We start from the raw sequence: 26742 nt of genomic DNA on the forward strand, positions 1-26742 counted from the left end.
CGGGCACAGCAGGCAAGGGTGTGTAGGGGTGTGTGTGGGGGGGGGTTGGTAGAGAGCTCAGGTAGGGGCAGCCTTGACTAATGTTACATCTCGGTGACCCCTCAGTCTGCCGCCAGCTGCCAGAAGGCTATTATTTCCCATCATGCACAGGGCCATGGCATCTCCCATGAGCCCTAGCATGGGCGTCACCATCTGCCAAGAAGATCTGGCAATAAATCACTGCTGATATTTAAGTCCTCCTGAGGTGAGTTTTAAAGTTGTCAGACTTTAGAGTTTTCTTAAACCTGGCTCCCATTAGAAAACACTAACTATAAAATGATATTGTGTATTCAAAAACATGCTTTACAGTACATTGCATTTAAAAAATATTTTACAATGTAAGCACATATTTGTCGCAACCCTGGAAAAAAATCTTTCTCACAGTGGAAAATGGTAACTAAAAATGTTAATATACTGTAAGGGACAGACAAAGAAGAGACTACCAGTGCAGTTTACAGATATTGGCACTCTGACTATGTATACAAATCAGAAATAATAAATAAATACAAATAATGTCAAATCAGCCTCCATTGGCCAACACACACAACCCCTAGGAGTATCTATAGGTGTGCTGTTCACTGATGAAGCTTTTAAGTCTTGGCTTTTGCACAACCTAGTGGCCAGAAGTATTATTGAATGTATTCTTTAAAAGTCGGTAGATTTGTGGACTGAGCTGAGGTCTGTCCTAAGAACTACAGTAAATGAAATCTTCTCTCATGATTGAAGTCAGATTTCCAGAGCTTTAGAAATGATAATATAATAGTATTATTGATATACTTGTCTCTCATGCTCATGCAATGTCAAAGATTCAGCCTGACTCATTTAGTTTGTTTAGCGCTACAGTTTTCTTATACAGAATCACATTTGGAAGGGAAATGATGAGATTGTTTCAATGAATTGATTGTGTTAATATCAATTTATTTTTTTACCTTAACTGTCAGTGCAATGTGACATCAAAATAAACAATAGTTATGTGATGCCACGAATAAGTGCATCACAGTTCGCAGAAAGTTACAGAATGGAAATATACGACAGAGCATTATGATCTTGTGCAATATTCTTGTGCCATCAACAGTATTTAATAAACAGTAGAATCCAGAAAATACTATGTAACTTCAACTAATTACCATACTCTACTATTTTGATAGCAGTAACGTCTCACAGAAATATAGGCAAAATATCTGATTTGACATTCCAATAAAAGTGAAAGAGTGAAAAATAGAAATACATTAAAAAAAAACTAAAAATAATTAAAAAGTAACTAGCATCTACAGATCTACAATACTATTCACTGTTTTAATGCCATCATACTATTCAGAGCTTTGAATTAAGACAACTGCCAGTGGATGGATGCATAAAGAGACAGGATTTAGTTTAAGCTTGGTGGTCCCAATGAACGTGCAATGTGACATCAAAATATACAATAGTTATGTGATGCAACGAATAAGTGCTTCACAGTTCACAGAAAGATACAGAATGGAAATATACGACAGAGCATTATATATAGTGGTTATGTGGTTATATCTTTAAAAACATGTAGAGAAAAGTATGAAAAAGTCAGTGCAGTTTAAAAAGAAGTGCCCAAAATTAAAACAGTGCAATAGGTATGCCATTACAGCTGGAGTGCTTGCAGTTCATCATACATGATCTTGTGCGATATTGTTGTGGCATCATAATGCATTCAACAGTATTTAATAAACAGTACAATCCAGAAAACACTATGTAACTTCAACTAATTACTATAATCTACTATTTTGAGAGCAGAAACGTGTCACAGCAATATAGGCAAAATATCTGATTTGACATTCCAATAAAAGAGAAAGAGTGAAAAATTGAAATACATTAAAAAAAAAACGAAAAATAATTAAAAAGTAACTAGCATCTACAGATCTACAATACTATTCATTGTTTTAATGCCATCATACTATTCAGAGCTTTGAATTAAGACAACTGCCAGTGGATGGATGCATAAAGAGACAGGATTTAGGTGATTTAGGTACATTTTAAGTGAAATTTAAAAGAACATCAGTGACTTAATATCACTGATTGGTCATGGAATGCTTGTAAAGTCATACTCAACATTGTGCAGAACGTCAACACTGGTTGCAACTTGCTGGTGGCGATTTGTTGGTGATTTTGATGGGATCAATTTTCATTGCCACCGATGAGGAAATGTATTTACTTAATGTCAAAAGCAACTGGGCCTTTCATGGTAAACCCGACATAGAATGACACACGGTTGTCTTCCATGACTTTTAAATCGCTTTTGTATCGGGGCCAGACTTCAACTTTGACATTTGGATTACAAGTGTTTGCCAAAATACAATTCCGCTGAACTACTCCGCAGACCCTCAGTAGGATTCTTTTGACTCTTTCTTCCCTCCATATTTGTCCATTGTCAAACTGTTCAGGGCTCCCACATTTGGTGAGGGCTCCATGGCTGACCAAGCGTCCATAGCCTTGCTTGTTTCCCAAGTAGAAGTGGACGACAGGTTTCTTTCCATGTTCCATCGATTGCATTTCATTCATGAACGTGCTCCTGAGCTGTGACAAGCAGGTTCCCATTTTCTCAGACAGTTTTGTGGGGAACAGAGGGTTGTTCTCCGGCCACAGAATAACAGTAGCAATGAAATGCACTGCCAAAGAATCAGCATGTTGAACCTGATGCAAGAGAACCTGATTTAGAAACTGAAGAAGTTCAACATAAGGTGCAATAAACTGAGATTGTGGCCAGACGCAAGCAAGGACTACATTGGCATAAATGTAGTTGACAACATCTCTCAAATTAACATGCTTGGTTGTATACAGTATCCTGTACTGTTGGACTATCATCTGCGGTGTGGGATCAGTGCCTTTTGCTGAAAGATATTCCAGTATTCCAAAATGGGTATCTGCTTTGTTTATTTCCAGAAACTGCCTCAACCTGTACACGGTTGGTATGTTTTTATTAGCCATTAGTTCTTGAGGATCTGTTTTGCAGAAAAGGTCCACATATTTGTGGAAACTCCTGAGGAGCTCCTTCCTTGTTTTCTCTTCTCTTGCATCATTCTGTGAGAACCAGGGCTTAAGGTTGATAAAGAAGCTGTCAAGGAAATCAAATTGCCTCCTCATGTTGTCCTTGATGTTCTGCAAAAATGGCTCAAAGTTCTGTAGGACATGGTAGTAAGATGCATTCTTGTGTCTCATGCGATCATTACTGGCAACAGCTTGGATAGGTATTTTGCCTGAGAGGATGTGACTTAGTATACTTCGCCTAAGTTTATCAAGGGAAAAAACTGGAATTTTCTCTAGGACTTCAATAACCATCACTGCCACCTGAATTTCTCCTTGACGTCCACTGATGTTGTAGGGTGTGTAGTCTTTTTTGCGCTGAGATCTCAGAGCAACTTCTTTCTTGGCAATAACTTGAGTCTCTTTGAAAGCATCTATGGCAGAGCAGGCCATCTTGAGATAGTCTTCCAGCTGGTCAGGTTTAATGGGATCATCTTGATTTGTGACAATGGCATTCCTCAGTTCATGCTTGATGACTTGTGCAGAAGTGTCAGCTATATATGAGCTGTCTTCATCAAGATCTTTTGCTTTTCGTGCCCAATCTTTTGCTTCTCTGAAATCCCTTTTCTTCAGGTAGTGGTACCTGGCCAGAAGCTGAGAAATGATTGCATCTTTCTCAAAGCGTTTGGCTGCATTGAACAGAACTGTTTCTTCAAACCCTGGTGTCTCCTTGATAATAGCGTGGATGAGCGGTGAGAACTGGGTCTCTTCACTCTCTGGCGAGTGATATCTTTTCACCAGCATGGCATGGACATCTTGTAGAAGTTTCTCTTTCCCCTGAAGACATTCATAAAACTGGTCTGTGGTCAGCAGAAGGTTGGCAATCTCTGCTTTTGATAAACTGTGGGTAGTTGTCAACTCTTCCAAACAATGCTTAGCCATGCTTGGATGAATTACTCTCACAGCATTGAAGACCACTTTGGCCTGGACAGTGCAACAAGTTACAAGTGGGGAGAATTTCCCAAAGCCATCCTGTACTTTACAAGACCCGAACTTTGGCTTGGTTGGCAGACCCAAGAATGTTTCGCACAGAGCAACAGAAAGGGGTGGATTTTTGCAATAGAAATTCAAAAGGACCATCACAGCAATGAGTTGGGCTTGCTTTTGGTTGATGTTAAAGCTCTTCAGGGTGTTTTTGGCCACTCCCTTTATATACTCTGGTGAGAAGTTCTCCTTTAAGATCATGAAGCCATAGAATGTTTCAACATTCTTGTATGTCTTCTTCATTTCCCCAAGCTTATTTTGGAAGAGTTTCTGTTCTGGCTCTGATAGTTCATTCCTAATGATGACAGTGTCTACTGTTGCCTCATGCTGACCCCAGGACTCAGTTTGCATGCAACAGAGTATGATGACTTGGGGATTGGTGCCCCCAGTGCTCTTCCTTGGGCATGCTCTTTCAATGCTCTGCTGCAGACTATATACTGCATCCCTTTCTTGAAAGTCATCGATCATCAGTAATATAGGGAGCCCAGTAGACTGTTCCGTTGCCTCATAGGTCAGCAGCTGTACCACCTGCTTGGCAACATCATCCGGATCTGCTGCTCTGTCCTTCAGAACAACACAGCGGAATTTCTCTTTCTGTGTCCATAAAACATGCATTGCAAGAGTAGTACCACCACAGCCTGGGAGATGCATTATGTTGAAGAGCGCACAAGGTCTTGTCAAGGAACAGAGATCTGGAATGATCGTGTCAATTATGTAATCAAATTTGTCTCGCTTGATGAATGGTGTAGATCCAGGTTCCTCAGAGAAGTAGAAGTTCCACCATGATACCTTCCCTCCTTTGTAAAAATTCTCCTGGATTGACAGCTTATCGTCATTACCCCCTTCACATTGATTGACACACAGAATATCCAGGGTGTCCAAGCAGCCCTCCATTTTCTTTGTTAACATAACTTTGCTGCCTCCACCGCAAGGTAAAAATCTGCTTGAGCGACGGTTACTGGACCACAGACTGAGAACAGTGCCATTAATCTCCGCAAAGCTGAGCTCAGAAATGCATCTGTTTGAAATGTTGTCTCCATAGCGAGCTTCAATAAGCTCCTTCCAAGAGATGAAAGATCGGTCATTCTCACAGATGCACAGGATTTGGTGGGGTCCTCTGAGCTCTTGCCGGAAGGTATTGAAGATCTCAAGCAAAGGGTCCTTGCTATCGATGACATCAGACAGCAGCAGAAATATGACAAGGAATCTCTTGGGAGGTAGGACTTCACCTCGACACAAGAAGGAAACGACATCTCGAACAGAAGCTCCTTTTTCTGTTGACCAGGAGTTTATGTCCGAGGGCTCCTCTCCACTGATGTCACCATTGCAGAAAATCCAGCTGGTGATTCTGGTCAGTTTCAATTTGCTTGCGATGTCCTCTACTGCTTCAGTGATTTTGTACTGCGCTGGAGAATGGACATTTGTGTTTCGATCTTCAAAAAACTTCTTTAAACCTTTCTCTGAAGACTCTGGATCAAAGTCCAAGACTGCAGTCAGGTTCATGTCTAAAAGGAAACTCAAGGAATCGAGTTGGACTGGATGCGATTTGTTGGTTACAAGTATGTACCTTTCAAAATGGGATGTATCCAAAGAATGTGATCCACCAGTTATCATTTCACACAACTTGGAACCCTGAACGCTATTTCTAGCAATGGAAAGGCGCTTTTCTTCAGCTTCCTTTCTTTCCTGTGACAGCTTTGATATATTTTCATTGTATTTAGTGTACTCCTCCAGAGGCTTGGACTGAGTGTTTTGCCTAAGAAGATCTCTGCTGCTACTGTTGTCTCGAATGTAGAAAGACTTTTTTGCATCTTCCCTAGATTCTTTGCTCTTGCTTCTTTTTGACTTTCGTGAGTCCATGTTGTAGACATGAAAGAAGTTCTCTTCACAGACTGAAAATGTCGGTTCTATGTCAACCTCCATGACATAGTTCTCTGAAGATGTCATATCAGATTGAAGCACCTCGACAAATCGAGGTGGCTTGATGCACTTCTTTGCTGCCGCCACATGTTTATGTTCAAAGTGGCCCTCAATCATGTCATGTAAAGCTTTCCCAAAAGACTCTTTATCTTCAACACTAAAGCCTAGAATCTGACCATGGCTAAAATCTGGCAAGTCCCCTACGCCAAAGTGAATGGTGCCATTTGTGCGACTGTTCATACAAGCTCCTGCAAAACGCACAACCTCGTCAGTGAATTTCTTGATTTTGGCTTCTTTTGTTGTGTCACCTGTATTGATGTATGCTTTAAATTCATGACATGGCTCAATCAAATCTAATGCCCCTGACTCTGGTATGTCGAGACAGCTGTTAATCCTGTATCTGTAAGCTTCATGAAATCGATTGAAAGGGTAAGGCTTGCACGGACCCCCTGCCTGAACTCCAGGATAATTTAACATCTCAGCTTTGAGTTTCACAAGTTCATCCCTCTTATGAATTATCAGTTTTGCTGGACCCAATGGAATACCTGTTCCCATCAAATCAGATTTGTCCAAAAGTAAAAGACTTTCTCCATTAATTTTCTGCTGGTACATTATATTAGCACATTCTTCACCTATATTTTTCAACTCAAGAGTCCACTTTCTGACATGTTCTGTAGACCAGCTCTCGATCTCCGCAGGAAGTTGTCCAGCAGGCAGATCCTCCATATTTCCTCCTCCATCACCCTGAAACCAGAAAAAAATACATGTCAAGCTTTGTAATATTACAATTACAGACAGAAGAACAAACAGGAGGATATGGGGACATGTGAACAATTTTGTTCAATTGCTTGACAATAAAAAGCACTGGTGGAAACGGTTGGCAAATGAACTAGGTACAGAAAGTTGCTAGACTGTTAGCAACACTGTTGCCTTTTTTGCTTTGTTAAAATTAGTTTATTAGAATCATAGGTTGTAATGCATTTTGTATACATTAAATGTCGTTTATTAGAGATGCGATGCAAATGAACATTCAGGAACTGATGACGAATGGGCAGAATGGCTTGGATCTTATACGCAGACACAAAGGACAGGGCAAGGGTAGACAAAGACGCTAATACCCCCTCTAAAATGGCAACAGACATTACACTGACATTAACCCGTGGTGGCACATCACTTTTGAAACTGAGGAAGCCCCAAAATGAGGGGGGCGGGGAGAGGCGGTCGGGTGATAGACAGATAGATAGATAGATAGATAGATAGATAGATAGATAGATAGATAGATAGATAGATAGATAGATAGATGGATACTTTATTTATCCCGAGGGACATTTTTGAATTTAGTGTATGATAGTGAGGATTGATCACAGACTTGCCGTGGTGCTGTCATAGCTGGTTTAATCTGGTCAATTTCATGTTACACGTTACAGATAACTTTACTCACAGTAACAGAGATAAACCACTTAAAAATGCTATCCCAGGTACATTTTCTGCTAAGCTATATTGTATTGCCAAAATTAGAAAAGTCCTATCCCTCCAAGATGCAGAAAAACTAATCCATGCTTTTATTACGTCGCAACTAGATTACTGCAATGCTGTCCAGATGTAGCAACAACTCAATAAAGAGCCTCCAGCTTATATAGAACACTGCTGCTCGCACACTCACTAGAACTACAAAATATGAACACATCTCACCTGTACTTGCCTCTCTGCATTGGCTCCCTGTCAAACATAGAATTGATTTCAAAGTACTCCTTCTAACATACAATGCCCTAAACGACTTGACTCCAAACTACCTTAAGGAATGAATTGTCCCCTTTTGCCCACCGGGATCGATTCGTTCCCAGAGTGCAGGCCATCAAAAAGCACAATAAGAGACAGAGCCTTCAGCTATTAAGCCCCCCTCCTCTGGAAGAATCTTCCTGCCTCCATCCGAGATGCAGACACCCTTCCCATATTCAAATCAAGACTAAAGACATTCCTCTTTAGTGCATCTTATAGCCATGAATAATTGCGTCACGTCACAACATTCCCCACCTTATCTGGCCATGTTGTAGTGTTTAACAGGTGCAGGCTACAGACAGAGCATGTTGTAGTGTTTAACAGGTGCAGGCTACAGACAGCGCATGTTGTACCGTGCCACCCTTACTACGCTTGTATGACCATAACTCCCCATTCACCAAGCCAGCCAACATAACTAAACATAACTCATCACATCACTCAACTAAACACATACAAAATCCCCAAAATCAATAAAATGGGGCTACAGACAGCACATGTTGTACCGTGAAGGCACGAAGGAGGGCCTTTACGGATCCCGGCTACAGCATACGGCGCGTGTAGCGACTATCACCAGCCAGTTGGGCACTGTTGTGTATCTTCCCATCCCTGCCATCCTAACTAAGATCCTCATGCACATGGCCGTATTAAGACTTCATGGTGCCCCTGGGCAACAGTGACTCTCTGGTGCCCACCTACCCCCACCCCGCAGAACACAAACCATACCCACCCCTGTGTATTGGTCCTTGAGTAGAAATACTTTCTTACTGTACTCAAGTATTATTTCTGAGTATCTGTACTTTACTTGATTGTTTTTTTATACTTTTTGCTTAATACTGCTCCACTACATTTTCCATACATTGATGTAACCTATGTAAGGAATAATGCACTGGGAGCAAGTCAGTTATAAGAAAATAACCGTTTGACAGGGGGATGCTACCGTTTACCCCCCTGAAGTGCGGTTATTTTCCATAACTCACTTGCTCCCAGTGCATTATCCCGCTTATATCACAGCAAACTTGCCAAAGTAATTAATGCATATGCTGTAAATTATGTTTAATGTGAACTTATGTTATTAGAAATCATAACTTAATACAGTGCAGAACTATTGTTTTATCTTTTGTTGACCTTAATGAAATATCATTACTAATCTCAACAGGTATATTATTCGTCTAAATCATAAGAGAGTTTATACTTTTACTTTTGGTATCTAAGTAGGATATACAGACTTAAATCTGCTATAATCTACACAGAAAATGAGAACATGAGCACATGTACAAAACAAATCAAGCTTTATTTATTTAATCGAACTCGCCCAAAAACAAGTCAGAAGCCTGCCAAGTAGCCTACGTCTTTCAACCAGTATATGGCGACATTAATAGCACTTTCTTAACAATGCATAGTATAGTTATCAATCTTCATTGCAATTATAGCACACCAAACAATCGGCAATGGCTTTCAAAAACATCGGCGAGGTTATGCATTTAGTGACACACACGTACATTGTTCAAACCTTTGCAAGCGCAGTGAGTCTACTAAGGAAACTATCATTTCAGAACCATTTGGAGCAGACAGCACACACACACTTTGCCTTCTGAAAAACACAGATTTACACTGGTTCAAACCTTTGCAAGCGCATTTTTTTTTAAGTGGCCGCATTTCTACACTCTTTCAACTGTCGTTTTGCATTACCGCTAAATTGCTGCTCGTTCTGTTGGTGCCTCTTTCGCTGAGTTTGTGCATTGTGTTGGAACGTCAAATTGTGCTAACGTGGGGTCAGAATGAAACATATATATTTTTTTTAAAATAAAAAATACATCGGTTGCTTGGTGCCCCTGGAGTCTTGGTGCCCTGGGCAGTTGCCCCAGTTGCTCATATGGTTAATCCGGCCATGCTCATGCACCATGTCAGCCAACCATAACTAAACCTAACATAACAAAACTAAATGCAAATAAAATTCCAGTATACCTGACCAGGCAACCTCTCTCTCTCCCTCTCCTTCTATATCCTATTGCTTAATTGATACTGATAAAGTGGCCATATTATCTACTGTTAATTGCCTACCTAAATGTATCTCCTTATCTGTTTATCAAATTGATGTCTACTAACAACATTTTTCTCTCTTATAGCATGATCCAAATGCTGATGGATGTGGAAACATTGCTCCTCATCACCCTTCCTAGTCTAGACTTTAATGTGGGATGCTCCCAGTCTCTCCAACCGATCTACTTGTAGAACCCTTGGGCCCACATGCACCCATCACCACCGTGCCGTAAACGTACTCTACCCTATACTCTATGCTAGCATTTATATGCAATATATATAATTGCCACCATCAACATGTTTTTCTTTCTTACCCTTGTAACAGTAACCCTATGAGCACACTGTATACCCACTAAGCTGTTTTTGTATGCAGCATGTATATACCATATGATGTTTTTATATATGTTATGTACATCTACAAAATGTATGCTGTGTACATTACCTGTGTATGCAGTGTACATTTACCCTGTGTATGCTGTGTACATTTACCCCGTGTATGCTGTGTAACATTTACCCTGTGTATGCTGTGTACATTTACCCTGTGTATGCTGTTGTACATTTTACCCCGTGTATGCTGTGTTACATTTACCCTGTGTATGCTGTGTACATTTACCACTTGTTGTTTGCCTCTCCCCTTTCTGCCCCCCTCCTATCTCTTCCCGCCCCCTTTATGTGCCGTCGGTTCTGCTTAAGGTTTCTTCCTGATTAACAGGGACTTACTATCTCATAGTTATGACTTACTATCTTATAATAATGACTTACTATCTTTCTGTCTCGTATCAATGACTTACTATCTCATAATTATCACTTACTGTCTCATTAATAATGACTTACTATCTCATAATTATGACGTACACATATCTAATCCTATCTAATAGGCTACAGCAGCAAAGGACAAGTCAAGCAAGTCATGACCAGAGGTTTCAAGGTGCTGCTGAATGAATGTTGCCACAAACAATTTTGTGCATCCGACATCACAGTGTCTTCTCGCTTAAAATCCTTTCCAGTGTGCGTTTGCTTAGAACAACCACCATGCAATTCAGCCAGTAAAGCAAGGATTACAGCATAAGTAAAACCACATTTGAAATATACTCAATGTATTCACAATTATTATTATAAGCTACTAAGTTATAATTATGAGATATGATGTCATAATTATGAGATACTAAGTCATAATTATGACATACTATGTGACGGCCTTCCATAATTGCCAGCACTAATTCATAGGCTACAATATAATACCTCTGCCTTATGTTCAGCCATCCTTGAATCCAGTCAGTCGAAACACGTCTGGGCTTTATTCAGACTGATGGAGAAGAGGTAAAGATATTGAATTTCAGAGATGCACCATGTAGAAATGAATACTGTACAATTGTACAGGCTACACCTATATCCTCTTTGATTCTAAGAAATGATTATTGACATGGCGAAAATGCATTCCATATATAGATATATTGCTAAAGGTTTATTATCAGAGTCACACATAGCATTTGCATAATGGGAAAGCTCGTCATTCTAGAGTTCTTCTTCCAACTCACCATTGTAAGTAGGCTGGCTGAGTTCCCAAGTTTCTTGTTACCCAAGACTTGGCCAATATCCTGTGGAAAGTATTCGGAAATTGTGATCACAAAGTTTGGGTCTTCTAACTCGGTTAAATAGTTTTATATGCTTTAAAAAACCTTTTGACGCATGGGTAGGTGATTTTATCAGGGTTATATTTTCAACACGTCGCTATTGACAGTGTTTAAACTTAAAAAGGAAACTCCTTTAAACAAGGAATAACAACCAAATACACCAACAAAAAATTATGGGCAAATGTAACCTACAAGCCTTTGTGAATTTAAAATTCTCCATATCACCCATATATCGATATAACATTGTCCGTGGATGACAAGTTAGTTTGCGGTTAGCTACTCGAAATTCTCAAAGAGAAAACGTAGCCTTCTTCCTCAGTTCGGCTTTCCTGGTTGTTTAATAGCCTAGCAATCATCAAGATGTCATTGATAAAAAACTAGCCTAATAAATGTAGCATACGGCTACTTACCCATCCAAGTCATCCGTTATTGCTGGTAGTTAATAAAGGAAAGAGGACTTTTTCAAACCCCTCAACCCAGGTCGATTTCGACGTCACTGTAAATATGATGGCTTAATGCGGAAGGACGGTTGAGTGATAAAGTAATGGTCAATGGGCGGTGCGAAACCGAAGTCCAAGGTGTCGGACTAGCCTATGTCGACAGCCAAGGATAATACATACAAATTATGTATATCTATGCCAACAGCGATTCAAATTAAAATTAGCAAGCATACTTGGCTAGTTGTTTCAAATTCAGAGCGAGTTCATTCAGAGCTTTTCAGGAGTTTTTCTGAGTTAATTTTGAAATTTGAAGATGAGCTGTTGTCATATGACGAGACCGATACGCTTAAGTTTCGATTACTTTGCAGAGAAGATGTTGCAGAAACGAAACTATGCTGCAAATGGAGTTGGTACCTGAGCACGTAGTATGAAGTTTCAATGGCCCCTTGACAGAACATATACATTACATGCGGTTAGTAAGAGCTCTTTGTTGTTTTGATGCAACTCTGCGTCAAGTATGGCTGAACTGTTTTAAGTTGTAATGCTTTGTGATTTCATTGTTTCCAGGAATGTCAGTGTATCCATAGGATCTGAACATGAAATGGGCCAGTGCAACCACGAAGAGGCCGACAGCCGCATCATGGTCCAAGTAGCCTACCCCAGTCTGCAGGGGGCTTGTCAGGACCGTTGACACGATGTTGTTGTGATCTTGGTTGGAAAGCTTCATGAGCTTCACGTGCCAAAATATGGGTGGCGTTTGGCATGGGACGCCACTATTCGCTTATCAGCATCAACAGAATCCGTTTTACTCTTGGAAAGTCTAATTAAGTCGCGAGCCCTACCCTCGGGTAGCTTTCTATCATATGTGCATACTGATTCAAGTAGTTAAATTACCTTTTTGCCATTTTTGTGTAGTCAACTGAAACCACAAACAATTTGGGCCACAAAATGTAATATTCCTTCAATGTTGTCCTTGTGAAAAGTGGCATAATGTTTTCATGTTATTTCTTATGCATTTAATATCAGCCATTTTGCATGCTTGAACATTAACAAGAAACTGTGAAGAAGCATTACACAAAATGGTGAAAGTTGGAAGAAAAGGAAATCCAACATAATAGTGGCAAGTTGCCAGTTTGTCTGTTCATGCTCTGACCAGAGGACTGCAGTACTGTCATATCGACACCAGAGGGAGCAAGATGCATAGTGTGTTTTCTGTGGAAGCAAGTTGAAATTATTTTTCATTGTGCGCATACATGCATTTCAACAACTTAACAGCTATGTGGTATATCACAGTTACCCTCAGTGTAACCTACTGTGAATTATTTCATCTGTTATTTCTTTTATGTTTTGTAGAGCATCATTTACAACAGCTAATTCAGCTAAGTGTGTTGTTTAAATTAGCTTGACTCATAAATGTGCCTTACCATAACTGTGTCTTGATGACTTACATTTCGGTTGCTGGCAGCAAAAGTTCTCTCAGTAAAGAGTAAATCAATATCTCTTGTCTGAAATCTGAAATGATCAATATCACGTTACATTGCATCAGTGCAACTATCAATTTACATATGCCCTGTTTAGATGACATGATATACAGCTTCGATTATACAAAACACATAATCTTTGCTTGATTCCTAGTGGATCAGTGGTAAGGAGCAGATCTGCAACTCCAAAGGTAAGTGGTTCAAATCCCAGCTTGGTGAGTGTCTGTCATGTCTAAGAATGTCCAGTTGATGTCAATATTAAGAGGTTCTAGGAGTCTACAAATAAGCAGGTTCTAGGAGACTGTAGATAGATGTAGTGGGTTCTATGGGCAGCATAGAACCAGTGAAATCTCCAGCCATTTAGTTTCTGCTTGTTGGCACACCCTGCGGTAATGTTGGACAACCAGAAAAAGCCGATAATAAAATAAAAATGATGGTACCCTTAACTTAATATTTTTGTCGCACGACCTTTTGAGGCAATCACTGCAATCAAGCGATTTCTGTAACTCTCAATGAGACTTCTGCACCTGTCAACAGGTATTTTGGCCCACTCCTTATGAGCAAACTGCTCCAGCTGTCTCAGGTTTGAAGAGTGCCTTCTCTAGATGTTTCAACTCCTTCCACAGATGTTCTATAGATTTAGATCAGGGCTCATAGAAGGCCACTTCAGAATAGTCCAATGTCTTGCTCTTAACCATTCCTGGTGTTTTAGCTGTGTGTTTAGGGTCATTATCCTGTTGGAGACCCATGACCTGCGACCGAGACCAAGCTTTCTGACACTGGGCAGCACATTTCGCTCCAGAATGCCTTGATAGTCTTGAGATTTCATTGGACCCTGCAGCAAAGCAGCCCCAGAACATAACCGAGCCTCCTCCATGTCTCACAGTAGTACAGTGTTCTTTCTTTGTATGCTTTATTTTTGAGTCTGTGAACATAGAGCTGATGTGACTTGCAAAAGCTCCAGTTTGGTCTCATCTGTCCAAAGGACATTCTCCCAGAAGCCCTGTGCTTGTCAATATGCATTTGACAAATTCCAGTCTCGCTTTTTTTTATGATTTGCTTTCACAGTGGTGTCCTCCTCGTCGACTTTGTCTCAACCAGTGACACTGGTGTACTTGACCTTGGAGTTCACTCTAATCTCTTTGGAAGTTGTTCTGGGCTCTTTGGTTTCCATTTGTTATTATTCCGTCTCTTCAATTTGTCATCAATTTTCCCTCTTGCGGCCACGTACAAGGAGGTTGGCTACAGTCCTCTGGACCTTAAACTTCTGAATATATGCGCAGACTGTAGTCACAGGAATATCAAGCTGCTTGGACATGGTCTTATAGCTTTTATCTTTAACATGATTGTCTAAAATGTTCTTTCTAATCTCCTGAGACAACTCTCTAATTAGCAAGACACCTGTAATGCTAATTAGAGGACACCCTTAGTTTAACATGTCCCCTATGGTGAAATTATTTCAATCTTTTCTAGGTACCATCATTTTTGTCCAGGCCAGTTTCATTTGAATTATTATTCTGTTGAACCACAATTTCAAAAGCAATGTCTGATTTTCATTAGTTAATTTTCATTACATTTTTTATTTATTATTACTTTTTGTCAAGGGTACCAACAATTTTGGTCCATGTCTGTATATATAGTATACATGGACATACAGTCAAAGGCACATCAAATACGCCAAATACACAATATTTCTCTCACTCTCACTCACTCACCACACACAAAACACAACACACACATGACATACTGTAATACACATAGTCATACAGAAAAAAATGTTCATTAGCTTTAGAATGTATACATTTGGCATTTTCTTTTTGAGTATATCAGCTGTAAGCCTTGGTTTAACACGAATACACCTTTAACAACGACGTCGTATTTATAAAGTTGCATAGTTACTGTTGCTATTGGGTGAATGCAATCAACAAATGGAAATTCAAAAGAAAACATTGAAGCTCACACATACAGTTTAAAGGGGTAATAGAACATCTGCGTCTGTCCCTACTATTGTTAAATATAAAACCTTTATTTCTGACAAGCAAGCTAAAACTAATCAGGCTATTGCCTAGCTGGTTCTCGAGGAGTTGCCCCCCTTATAAACACATTTTAATAATTATTTTCTCAGGACTGTTACTAGAAAACACAGATTCACACTGCTTTGGCGTAGGCGCTTGACTCTTTCCCATTCACAAAGCAGTTGTACCACACGGCATAAAGTTATCATAAAGAATGTAAGAAAATACAGATAATTATCATCAGAGCTAGAGCTATCACTTACATGACATGACAGAAAGATGAATATAATACTAAATGAAATGGTTAACTTAATGGTTAACTAAGACATCTTCATAATGTCCAGCCTTGGACCGGTCAAACTCATTAAACACATACCTAAATTGTCAGACTGTACTAATGATAGAGCCTTGATATAGCATTACACTACAAATGATTCCAAGCCCTGTGACTACTTCTGGCATTTAATGGTAAAGATGTTGAGCAGAAGAGATTCAGTTTCCATACAGCTCAAATGAAAGTAAAAAATTCCACAGAAGGGCGACTCAAAAAGTCTCTGCAATGTATATACGTATGCATATTTTTCAACTTGTATCGATTTGCCAATAAATCACTGCTGATATTTAAGTCCTCATGAGGTGAGTTTAAATTTGTCAATTTCTTTGAACCTGGTTCCCATTAGAAAACACTAACTATACAACTATATTGTGTATTTAAAAACATTTTTACAGTATATTGTTTTAAAAAAAATATTTCACAGTATAAGCACATGTTTGTCACAACCCTGGAAAAAATCTTTCTCACAGTGGAAAATGTTAACTAGAAATGTTAATATACTGTAAGGGGAAGACAAAGAAGAGACTACCCGTGCAGTTTACAGATCTTGGCGATCTCTGACTATAAATAAAAATTAGAAATAATAAATAAATACAAATAATGTTTCCCTCTTAATTTCAGCCTCCATTGGCCCACATGTACAACCCCTAGGAGAATATATAAGGTGTGCTGTTCACTGATGAAGCTTTTAAGTGTTGATTTAAACCTAGTGGCCAAAAGTATTATTGAATGTATTCTTTAAAAGTCTGTCAGATTTGTGGACTGAGCTGAGGTCTGTCCTAAGAACTACAGTAAATAAAATCTTCTCTTTTGATTGAATTCAGATTTCCAGAGCTTCAGAAATTATAATATAATAGTAGGATTGATATTCTTGTCTCTCATGCCCCTGCTTCGGTGCTCATGTTAAAGATTCAGCCTGACTCATTTAGTTTGTTTAGCACTACAGTTTTCTTATACAGAATCATATTTGGAAGGAAATTATGAGATTGTTGCAATTCATTGATTGAACCACTCTTGAGGAAGTGTACACTTAATGTCAAAAGCAACTGGCCCTTTCATGGTAAACCCGACATAGAATGACACATACTTGACTTCGATGTCTTTTAAATCACTCTTGTATTGGGGCCTGACTTCAACTTTGACATCTGGATTACAAGTGTTTGCCAAAATATAATTATTCTGAACTAATCCGTAGACCCTAAGTAGGATTCTTTTGACTCTTTCTTCCCTCCATATTTGTCCATTGTCAAACTGTTCAGGGCTCCCACATTTGGTGAGGGCTCCATGGCTGACGAAGCGTTCATAGCCTTGCTTCTGTCCCAAGTAGAAGTGGACGGCAGGTTTCTTTCCATGTTCCATCGATTGCATTTCATTCATGAAATTGCTCCTGAGCTGTGACAAGAACCTGCTTATTTTCTCAGACAGTTTTGTGTGGAACAGAGGGTTGTTCTCTGGCCACAGAATAACAGGAGCAATGAAATGCACTGCCATAGAATCAGCAAGTTGAACTTGTTTCAAAAGAACCTCCTTTAGAATTTGAAGAAGTTCAACATAGGGTGCATAAAACTGAGATTGTGGACAGACACAAAAATGGACTACATTGGCATAAATGTAGTTGACAACATCTCTCAAATTAACTTGCTTGTTTGTATACAGTGTCCTGTAATGTTGGACTATCATCTGCAGTGTGGGATCAGTGCTCTTTGCTGAAAGATATTCCAGTATTCCAAAATGGGTATCTGCTTTGTGTATTTCCAGGAACTGCCTCAATCTGTACACAGTTGGTATGTTTTTAGTAGCCATTAGTTCTTGAGGATCTGTTTTGCAGAAAAGGTCCACATATTTGTGGAAACTCCTGAGGAGCTCTTTCCTTGTTTTCTCTTCTCTTACATCATTCTGTGAGAACCAGGGCTTAAGGTTGATAAAGAAGCTTGTCAAGGAAATCAAATTGCCTCTCATGTTGTCCTTGATGTTCTGCAAAAATGGCTCAAAGTTCTGTAGGACATGGTAGTAAGATGCATTCTTGTGTCTCATGCGATCATTACTGGCAACAGCTTGGATAGGTATTTTGCCTGAGAGGATGTGACTTAGTATACTTCGCCTAAGTTTATCAAGGGAAAAAACTGGAATTTTCTCTAGGACTTCAATAACCATCACTGCCACCTGAATTTCTCCATGACGTCCACTGATGTTGTAGGGTGTGTAGTCTTTTTTGCGCTGAGATCTCAGAGCAACTTCTTTCTTGGCAATAACTTGAGTCTCTTTGAAAGCATCTATGGCAGAGCAGGCCATCTTGAGATAGTCTCCCAGCTGGTCAGGTTTAATGGGATCATCTTGATTTGTGACAATGGCATTCCTCAGTTCATGCTTGATGACTTGTGCAGAAGTGTCAGCTATATATGAGCTGTCTCCATCAAGATCTTTTGCTTTTCGTGCCCAATCTTTTGCTTCTCTGAAATCCCTTTTCTTCAGGTAGTGGTACCTGGCCAGAAGCTGAGAAATGATTGCATCTTTCTCAAAGCGTTTGGCTGCATTGAACAGAACTGTTTCTTCAAACCCTGGTGTCTCCTTGATAATAGCGTGGATGAGCGGTGAGAACTGGGTCTCTTCAATCTCTGGTGAGTGATATCTTTTCACCAGCATGGCATGGACATCTTGTAGAAGTTTCTCTTTCCCCTGAAGACAATCATAAAACTGGTCTGTGGTCAGCAGAAGGTTGGCAATCTCTGCTTTTGATATACTGTGGGTAGTCGTCAACTCTTCCAAACAATGCTTAGCCATGCTTGGATGAATTACTCTCACAGCATTGAAGACCACTTTGGCCTGGACAGTGCAACAAGTTACAAGTGGGGAGAATTTCCCAAAGCCATCCTGTACTTTACAAGACCCGAACTTTGGCTTGGTTGGAAGACCCAAGAATGTTTCGCACAGAGCAACAGAAAGGGGTGGATTTTTGCAATAGAAATTCAAAAGGACCATCACAGCAATGAGTTGGGCTTGCTTTTGGTTGATGTTAAAGCTCTTCAGGGTGTTTTTGGCCACTCTCTTTATATACTCTGGTGAGAAGTTCTCTTTTAAGATCATGAAGCCATAGAATGTTTCAACATTCTTGTATGTCTTCTTCATTTCCCCAAGCTTATTTTGGAAGAGTTTCTGTTCTGGCTCTGATAGTTTATTCCCAATGAAGACAGTGTCTACTGTTGCCTCATGCCGACCCCAGAACTCAGTTTGCATGCAACAGAGTATGATGACTTGGGGATTGGTGCCACCAGTGCTCTTCCTTGGGCATGCTCTTTCAATGCTCTGCTGCAGACAATATACTGCATCCCTTTCTTCAAAGTCATCGACCATCAGTAATATAGGGAGCCCAGTAGACTGTTCCGTTGCCTCATAGGTCAGCAGCTGTACCACCTGCTTGGCAACATCATCCGGATCTGCTGCTCTGTCCTTCAGAACAACACAGCGGAATTTCTCTTTCTGTGTCCATAAAACATGCATTGCAAGAGTGGTACCACCACAGCCTGGGAGATGCATTATGTTGAAGAGCGCACAAGGTCTTGTCAAGGAACACAGATCTGGAATGATCGTGTCAATTATGTAATCAAATTTGTCTCGCTTGATGAATGGTGTAGATCCAGGTTCCTCAGAGAAGTAGAAGTTCCACCATGATACCTTCCCTCCTTTGTAAAAATTCTCCTGGATTGACAGCTTATCGTCATTACCCCCTTCACATTGATTGACACACAGAATATCCAGGGTGTCCAAGCAGCCCTCAATTTTCTTTGTTAACATAACTTTGCTGCCTCCACCGGAAGGTAAAAATCTGCTTGAGCGACGGTTACTGGACCACAGACTGAGAACAGTGCCATTTATCTCTGCAAAGCTGAGCTCAGAAATGCATCTGTTTGAAATGTTGTCTCCATAGCGAGCTTCAATAAGCTCCTTCCAAGAGATGAAAGATCGGTCATTCTCACAGATGCACAGGATTTGGTGTGGTCCTCTGAGCTCTTGCCGGAAGGTATTGAAGATCTCAAGCAAAGGGTCCTTGCTATCGATGACATCAGACAGCAGCAGAAATATGACAAGGAATCTCTTGGGAGGTAGGACTTCACCTCGACACAAGAAGGAAACGACATCTCGAACAGAAGCTCCTTTTTCTGTTGACCAGGAGTTTATGTCCGAGGGCTCCTCTCCACTGATGTCACCATTGCAGAAAATCCAGCTGGTGATTCTGGTCAGTTTCAATTTGCTTGCGATGTCCTCTACTGCTTCAGTGATTTTGTACTGCACTGGAGAATGGACATTTGTGTTTCGATCTTCAAAAAACTTCTTTAAACCTTTCTCTGAAGACTCTGGATCAAAGTCCAAGACTGCAGTCAGGTTCATGTCTAAAAGGAAACTCAAGGAATCGAGTTGGACTGGATGCGATTTGTTGGTTACAAGTATGTACCTTTCAAAATGGGATGTATCCAAAGAATGTGATCCACCAGTTATCATTTCACACAACTTGGAACCCTGAACGCTATTTCTAGCAATGGAAAGGCGCTTTTCTTCAGCTTCCTTTCTTTCCTGTGACAGCTTTGATATATTTTCATTGTATTTAGTGTACTCCTCCAGAGGCTTGGACTGAGTGTTTTGCCTAAGAAGATCTCTGCTGCTACTGTTGTCTCGAATGTAGAAAGACTTGAATTCTTTTGCATCTTCCCTAGATTCTTTGCTCTTGCTTCTTTTTGACTTTCGTGAGTCCATGTTGTAGACATGGAAGAAGTTCTCTTCACAGACTGAAAATGTCGGTTCTATGTCAACCTCCATGACATAGTTCTCTGAAGATGTCATATCAGATTGAAGCACCTCGACAAATCGAGGTGGCTTGATGCACTTCTTTGCTGCCGCCACATGTTTATGTTCAAAGTGGCCCTCAATCATGTCATGTAAAGCTTTCCCAAAAGACTCTTTATCTTCAACACTAAAGCCTAGAATCTGACCATGGCTAAAATCTGGCAAGTCCCCTACGCCAAAGTGAATGGTGCCATTTGTTCGACTGTTCATACAAGCTGTTGCAAAACACATGACATCGTCAGTGAATTTCTTCATTTTAGCTTCTTTTGTCGCGTCGACTGTATTGATGTATGCTTTAAATTCATGACATGGCTCAATCAAATCTAATGCCCCTGACTCTGGTATGTCGAGACAGCTGTTAATCCTGTATCTGTAAGCTTCATGAAATCGATTGAAAGGGTAAGGCTTGCACGGACCCCCTGCCTGAACTCCAGGATAATTTAACATCTCAGCTTTGAGTTTCACAAGTTCATCCCTCTTATGAATTATCAGTTTTGCTGGACCCAATGGAATACCTGTTCCCATCAAATCAGATTTGTCCAAAAGTAAAAGACTTTCTCCATTAATTTTCTGCTGGTACATTATATTAGCACATTCTTCACCTATATTTTTCAACTCAAGAGTCCACTTTCTGACATGTTCGGTAGACCAGCTCTCCATCTCCGCAGGAAGTTGTCCAGCAGGCAGATCCTCCATATTTCCTCCTCCATCACCCTGAAACCAGAAATAAATACATGTCAAGCTTTGTAATATTACAATTACAGACACAAGAACAAACAGGGGTATATGGGGACATGTGAACAACTTTGTTCAATTGCTTGACAATAAAAAGCACTGGTGGAAACGGTTGGCACATGAACTAGGTACAGAAAGTTGCTAGACTGTTAGCAACACTGTTGCCTTTTTTGCTTTGTTAAAATTAGTTTATTAGAATCATAGGTTGTAAAGCATTTTGTATGCATTAAACGTTGTTTATTAGAGATACGATGCAAATGAACATTCAGGAACTGATGACGAATGGGCAGAATGGCCTGGATCTTATACGCAGACACAAAGGACAGGGCAAGGGTAGACAAAGACGTTAATACCCCCTCTAAAATGGCAACGGACATTACACTGACATTAACCCGTGGTGGCACATCACTTTTGAAACTGAGGAAGCCCCAAAGTGAATTTGGACGTGGGGGCTGGGAGAGGCGTTGGGGTGGTAGATAGATAGATCGATAGATGGATACTTTATTTATCCCGAGGGACATTTTTGAATTTAGTGTATGATGATGAGGATTGATCACAGACTTGCTGTGGTGCTGTCATAGCTGGTTTAATCTGGTCAATTTCATGTTACACGTTACAGATAACTTTACTCACAGTAACAGAGATAAACCACTTAAAAATGCTATCCCAGGTACATTTTCTGCTAAGCTATATTGTATTGCCAAAATTAGAAAAGTCCTATCCCTCCAAGATGCAGAAAAACTAATCCATGCTTTTATTACGTCGCAACTAGATTACTGCAATGCTGTCCAGATGTAGCAACAACTCAATAAAGAGCCTCCAGCTTATATAGAACACTGCTGCTCGCACACTCACTAGAACTACAAAATATGAACACATCTCACCTGTACTTGCCTCTCTGCATTGGCTCCCTGTCAAACATAGAATTGATTTCAAAGTACTCCTTCTAACATACAATGCCCTAAACGACTTGACTCCAAACTACCTTAAGGAATGAATTGTCCCCTTTTGCCCACCGGGATCGATTCGTTCCCAGAGTGCAGGCCATCAAAAAGCACAATAAGAGACAGAGCCTTCAGCTATTAAGCCCCCTCCTCTGGAAGAATCTTCCTGCCTCCATCCGAGATGCAGACACCCTTCCCATATTCAAATCAAGACTAAAGACATTCCTCTTTAGTGCATCTTATAGCCATGAATAATTGCGTCACGTCACAACATTCCCCACCTTATCTGGCCATGTTGTAGTGTTTAACAGGTGCAGGCTACAGACAGAGCATGTTGTAGTGTTTAACAGGTGCAGGCTACAGACAGCGCATGTTGTACCGTGCCACCCTTACTACGCTTGTATGACCATAACTCCCCATTCACCAAGCCAGCCAACATAACTAAACATAACTCATCACATCACTCAACTAAACACATACAAAATCCCCAAAATCAATAAAATGGGGCTACAGACAGCACATGTTGTACCGTGAAGGCACGAAGGAGGGCCTTTACGGATCCCGGCTACAGCATACGGCGCGTGTAGCGACTATCACCAGCCAGTTGGGCACTGTTGTGTATCTTCCCATCCCTGCCATCCTAACTAAGATCCTCATGCACATGGCCGTATTAAGACTTCATGGTGCCCCTGGGCAACAGTGACTCTCTGGTGCCCACCTACCCCCACCCCGCAGAACACAAACCATACCCACCCCTGTGTATTGGTCCTTGAGTAGAAATACTTTCTTACTGTACTCAAGTATTATTTCTGAGTATCTGTACTTTACTTGATTGTTTTTTTATACTTTTTGCTTAATACTGCTCCACTACATTTTCCATACATTGATGTAACCTATGTAAGGAATAATGCACTGGGAGCAAGTCAGTTATAAGAAAATAACCGTTTGACAGGGGGATGCTACCGTTTACCCCCCTGAAGTGCGGTTATTTTCCATAACTCACTTGCTCCCAGTGCATTATCCCGCTTATATCACAGCAAACTTGCCAAAGTAATTAATGCATATGCTGTAAATTATGTTTAATGTGAACTTATGTTATTAGAAATCATAACTTAATACAGTGCAGAACTATTGTTTTATCTTTTGTTGACCTTAATGAAATATCATTACTAATCTCAACAGGTATATTATTCGTCTAAATCATAAGAGAGTTTATACTTTTACTTTTGGTATCTAAGTAGGATATACAGACTTAAATCTGCTATAATCTACACAGAAAATGAGAACATGAGCACATGTACAAAACAAATCAAGCTTTATTTATTTAATCGAACTCGCCCAAAAACAAGTCAGAAGCCTGCCAAGTAGCCTACGTCTTTCAACCAGTATATGGCGACATTAATAGCACTTTCTTAACAATGCATAGTATAGTTATCAATCTTCATTGCAATTATAGCACACCAAACAATCGGCAATGGCTTTCAAAAACATCGGCGAGGTTATGCATTTAGTGACACACACGTACATTGTTCAAACCTTTGCAAGCGCAGTGAGTCTACTAAGGAACTATCATTTCAGAACCATTTGGAGCAGACAGCACACACACACTTTGCCTTCTGAAAAACACAGATTTACACTGTTCAAACCTTTGCAAGCGCATTTTTTTTTAAGTGGCCGCATTTCTACACTCTTTCAACTGTCGTTTTGCATTACCGCTAAATTGCTGCTCGTTCTGTTGGTGCCTCTTTCGCTGAGTTTGTGCATTGTGTTTGGAACGTCAAATTGTGCTAACGTGGGGTCAGAATGAAACATATATATTTTTTTTAAAATAAAAAATACATCGGTTGCTTGGTGCCCCTGGAGTCTTGGTGCCCCTGGGCAGTTGCCCAGTTGCTCATATGGTTAATCCGGCCATGCTCATGCACCATGTCAGCCAACCATAACTAAACCTAACATAACAAAACTAAATGCAAATAAAATTCCCATATACCTGACCAGGCAACCTCTCTCTCTCCCTCTCCTTCTATATCCTATTGCTTAATTGATACTGATAAAGTGGCCATATTATCTACTGTTAATTGCCTACCTAAATGTATCTCCTTATCTGTTTATCAAATTGATGTCTACTAACAACATTTTTCTCTCTTATAGCATGATCCAAATGCTGATGGATGTGAAAACATTGCTCCTCATCACCCTTCCTAGTCTAGACTTTAATGTGGGATGCTCCCAGTCTCTCCAACCGATCTACTTGTAGAAACCCTTGGGCCCACATGCACCCATCACCACCGTGCCGTAAACGTACTCTACCCTATACTCTATGCTAGCATTTATATGCAATATATATAATTGCCACCATCAACATGTTTTTCTTTCTTACCCTTGTAACAGTAACCCTATGAGCACACTGTATACCCACTAAGCTGTTTTTGTATGCAGCATGTATATACCATATGATGTTTTTATATATGTTATGTACATCTACAAAATGTATGCTGTGTACATTTACCCTGTGTATGCAGTGTACATTTACCCTGTGTATGCTGTGTACATTTACCCCGTGTATGCTGTGTACATTTACCCTGTGTATGCTGTGTACATTTACCCTGTGTATGCTGTGTACATTTACCCCGTGTATGCTGTGTACATTTACCCTGTGTATGCTGTGTACATTTACCACTTGTTGTTTCCTCTCCCCTTCTGCCCCCCTCCTATCTCTTCCCGGCCCCCTTTATGTGCCGTGGTTCTGCTTAAGGTTTCTTCCTGATTAACAGGGACTTACTATCTCATAGTTATGACTTACTATCTTATAATAATGACTTACTATCTTTCTGTCTCGTATCAATGACTTACTATCTCATAATTATCACTTACTGTCTCATAATAATGACTTACTATCTCATAATTATGACGTACACATATCTAATCCTATCTAATAGGCTACAGCAGCAAAAGACAAGTCAAGCAAGTCATGACCAGAGGTTTCAAGGTGCTGCTGAATGAATGTTGCCACAACAATTTTGTGCATCCGACATCACAGTGTCTTCTCGCTTAAAATCCTTTCCAGTGTGCGTTTGCTTAGAACAACACCATGCAATTCAGCCAGTAAAGCAAGGATTACAGCATAAGTAAAACCACATTTGAAATATACTCAATGTATTCACAATTATTATTATAAGCTACTAAGTTATAATTATGAGATATGATGTCATAATTATGAGATACTAAGTCATAATTATGACATACTATGTGACGGCCTTCCATAATTGCCAGCACTAATTCATAGGCTACAATATAATACCTCTGCCTTATGTTCAGCCATCCTTGAATCCAGTCAGTCGAAACACGTCTGGGCTTTATTCAGACTGATGGAGAAGAGGTAAAGATATTGAATTTCAGAGATGCACCATGTAGAAATGAATACTGTACAATTGTACAGGCTACACCTATATCCTCTTTGATTTCTAAGAAATGATTATTGACATGGCGAAAATGCATTCCATATATAGATATATTGCTAAAGGTTTATTATCAGAGTCACACATAGCATTTGCATAATGGGAAAGCTCGTCATTCTAGAGTTCTTCTTCCAACTCACCATTGTAAGTAGGCTGGCTGAGTTCCCAAGTTTCTTGTTACCCAAGACTTGGCCAATATCCTGTGGAAAGTATTCGGAAATTGTGATCACAAAGTTTGGGTCTTCTAACTCGGTTAAATAGTTTTATATGCTTTAAAAAACCTTTTGACGCATGGGTAGGTGATTTTATCAGGGTTATATTTTCAACACGTCGCTATTGACAGTGTTTAAACTTAAAAAGGAAACTCCTTTAAACAAGGAATAACAACCAAATACACCAACAAAAATTATGGGCAAATGTAACCTACAAGCCTTTGTGATTTAAAATTCTCCATATCACCCATATATCGATATAACATTGTCGTGGATGACAAGTTAGTTTGCGGTTAGCTACTCGAAATTCTCAAAAGAGAAAACGTAGCCTTCTTCCTCAGTTCGGCTTTTCCTGGTTGTTTAATAGCCTAGCAATCATCAAGATGTCATTGATAAAAAACTAGCCTAATAAATGTAGCATAGGCTACTTACCCATCCAAGTCATCCGTTATTGCTGGTAGTTAATAAAGGAAAGAGGACTTTTTCAACCCCTCAACCCAGGTCGATTTCGACGTCACTGTAAATATGATGGCTTATGCGGAAGACGGTGAGTGATAAAGTAATGGTCAATGGGCGGTGCGAAACCGAAGTCCAAGGTGTCGGACTAGCCTATGTCCGACAGCCAAGGATAATACATACAAATTATGTATATCTATGCAACAGCGATTCAAATTAAAATTAGCAAGCATACTTGGCTAGTTGTTTCAAATTCAGAGCGAGTTCATTCAGAGCTTTTCAGGAGTTTTTCTGAGTTAATTTTGAAATTTTGAAGATGAGCTGTTGTCATATGACGAGACCGATACGCTTAAGTTTCGATTACTTTGCAGAGAAGATGTT

General features: G+C 40.0%; 2 protein-coding genes across 2 annotated transcripts; both read right to left on the reverse strand.

The window, feature by feature from the left end:
* Positions 1-940: 940 nt before the first annotated feature.
* LOC116224007 (sterile alpha motif domain-containing protein 9-like) lies at positions 941-11605 on the reverse strand. The gene is made up of 3 exons (XM_031582312.2): positions 11352-11605; positions 11056-11119; positions 941-6738 (listed from the first exon to the last, which is right to left on the reverse strand). Exons 2-3 carry the CDS (start codon positions 11074-11076, stop codon positions 2218-2220), a joined length of 4542 nt encoding a protein of 1513 aa, XP_031438172.1. The 5' UTR covers positions 11077-11119; positions 11352-11605; the 3' UTR covers positions 941-2217.
* Positions 11606-17263: 5658 nt separating this feature from the next.
* Positions 17264-26142, reverse strand: LOC116224016 (sterile alpha motif domain-containing protein 9-like). Its single transcript, XM_042709308.1, has 4 exons — positions 25834-26142; positions 25537-25600; positions 17670-21270; positions 17264-17283 (listed from the first exon to the last, which is right to left on the reverse strand). Exons 2-4 carry the CDS (start codon positions 25555-25557, stop codon positions 17264-17266), a joined length of 3642 nt encoding a protein of 1213 aa, XP_042565242.1. The 5' UTR covers positions 25558-25600; positions 25834-26142.
* Positions 26143-26742: the final 600 nt, after the last annotated feature.

The sequence above is a fragment of the Clupea harengus genome, chromosome 2, assembly GCF_900700415.2.
Source record: "Clupea harengus chromosome 2, Ch_v2.0.2, whole genome shotgun sequence".
Taxonomy (NCBI): Eukaryota; Metazoa; Chordata; class Actinopteri; order Clupeiformes; family Clupeidae; genus Clupea; species Clupea harengus.

Coding starts and splice junctions, on each gene's coding strand:
- LOC116224007 (XM_031582312.2), bottom strand. CDS start 11,076: ATGGCTGAACATAAGGCAGAG. Junction 6,739..11,055: donor TGGCTGAACATAAGGCAGAG/GTATTATATTGT, acceptor TTCTGGTTTCAG/GGTGATGGAGGAGGAAATAT.
- LOC116224016 (XM_042709308.1), bottom strand. CDS start 25,557: ATGGCTGAACATAAGGCAGAG. Junction 21,271..25,536: donor TGGCTGAACATAAGGCAGAG/GTATTATATTGT, acceptor TTCTGGTTTCAG/GGTGATGGAGGAGGAAATAT. Junction 17,284..17,669: donor CATCAAGGACAACATGAGAG/GCAATTTGATTT, acceptor CCACAATCTCAG/TTTTATGCACCCTATGTTGA.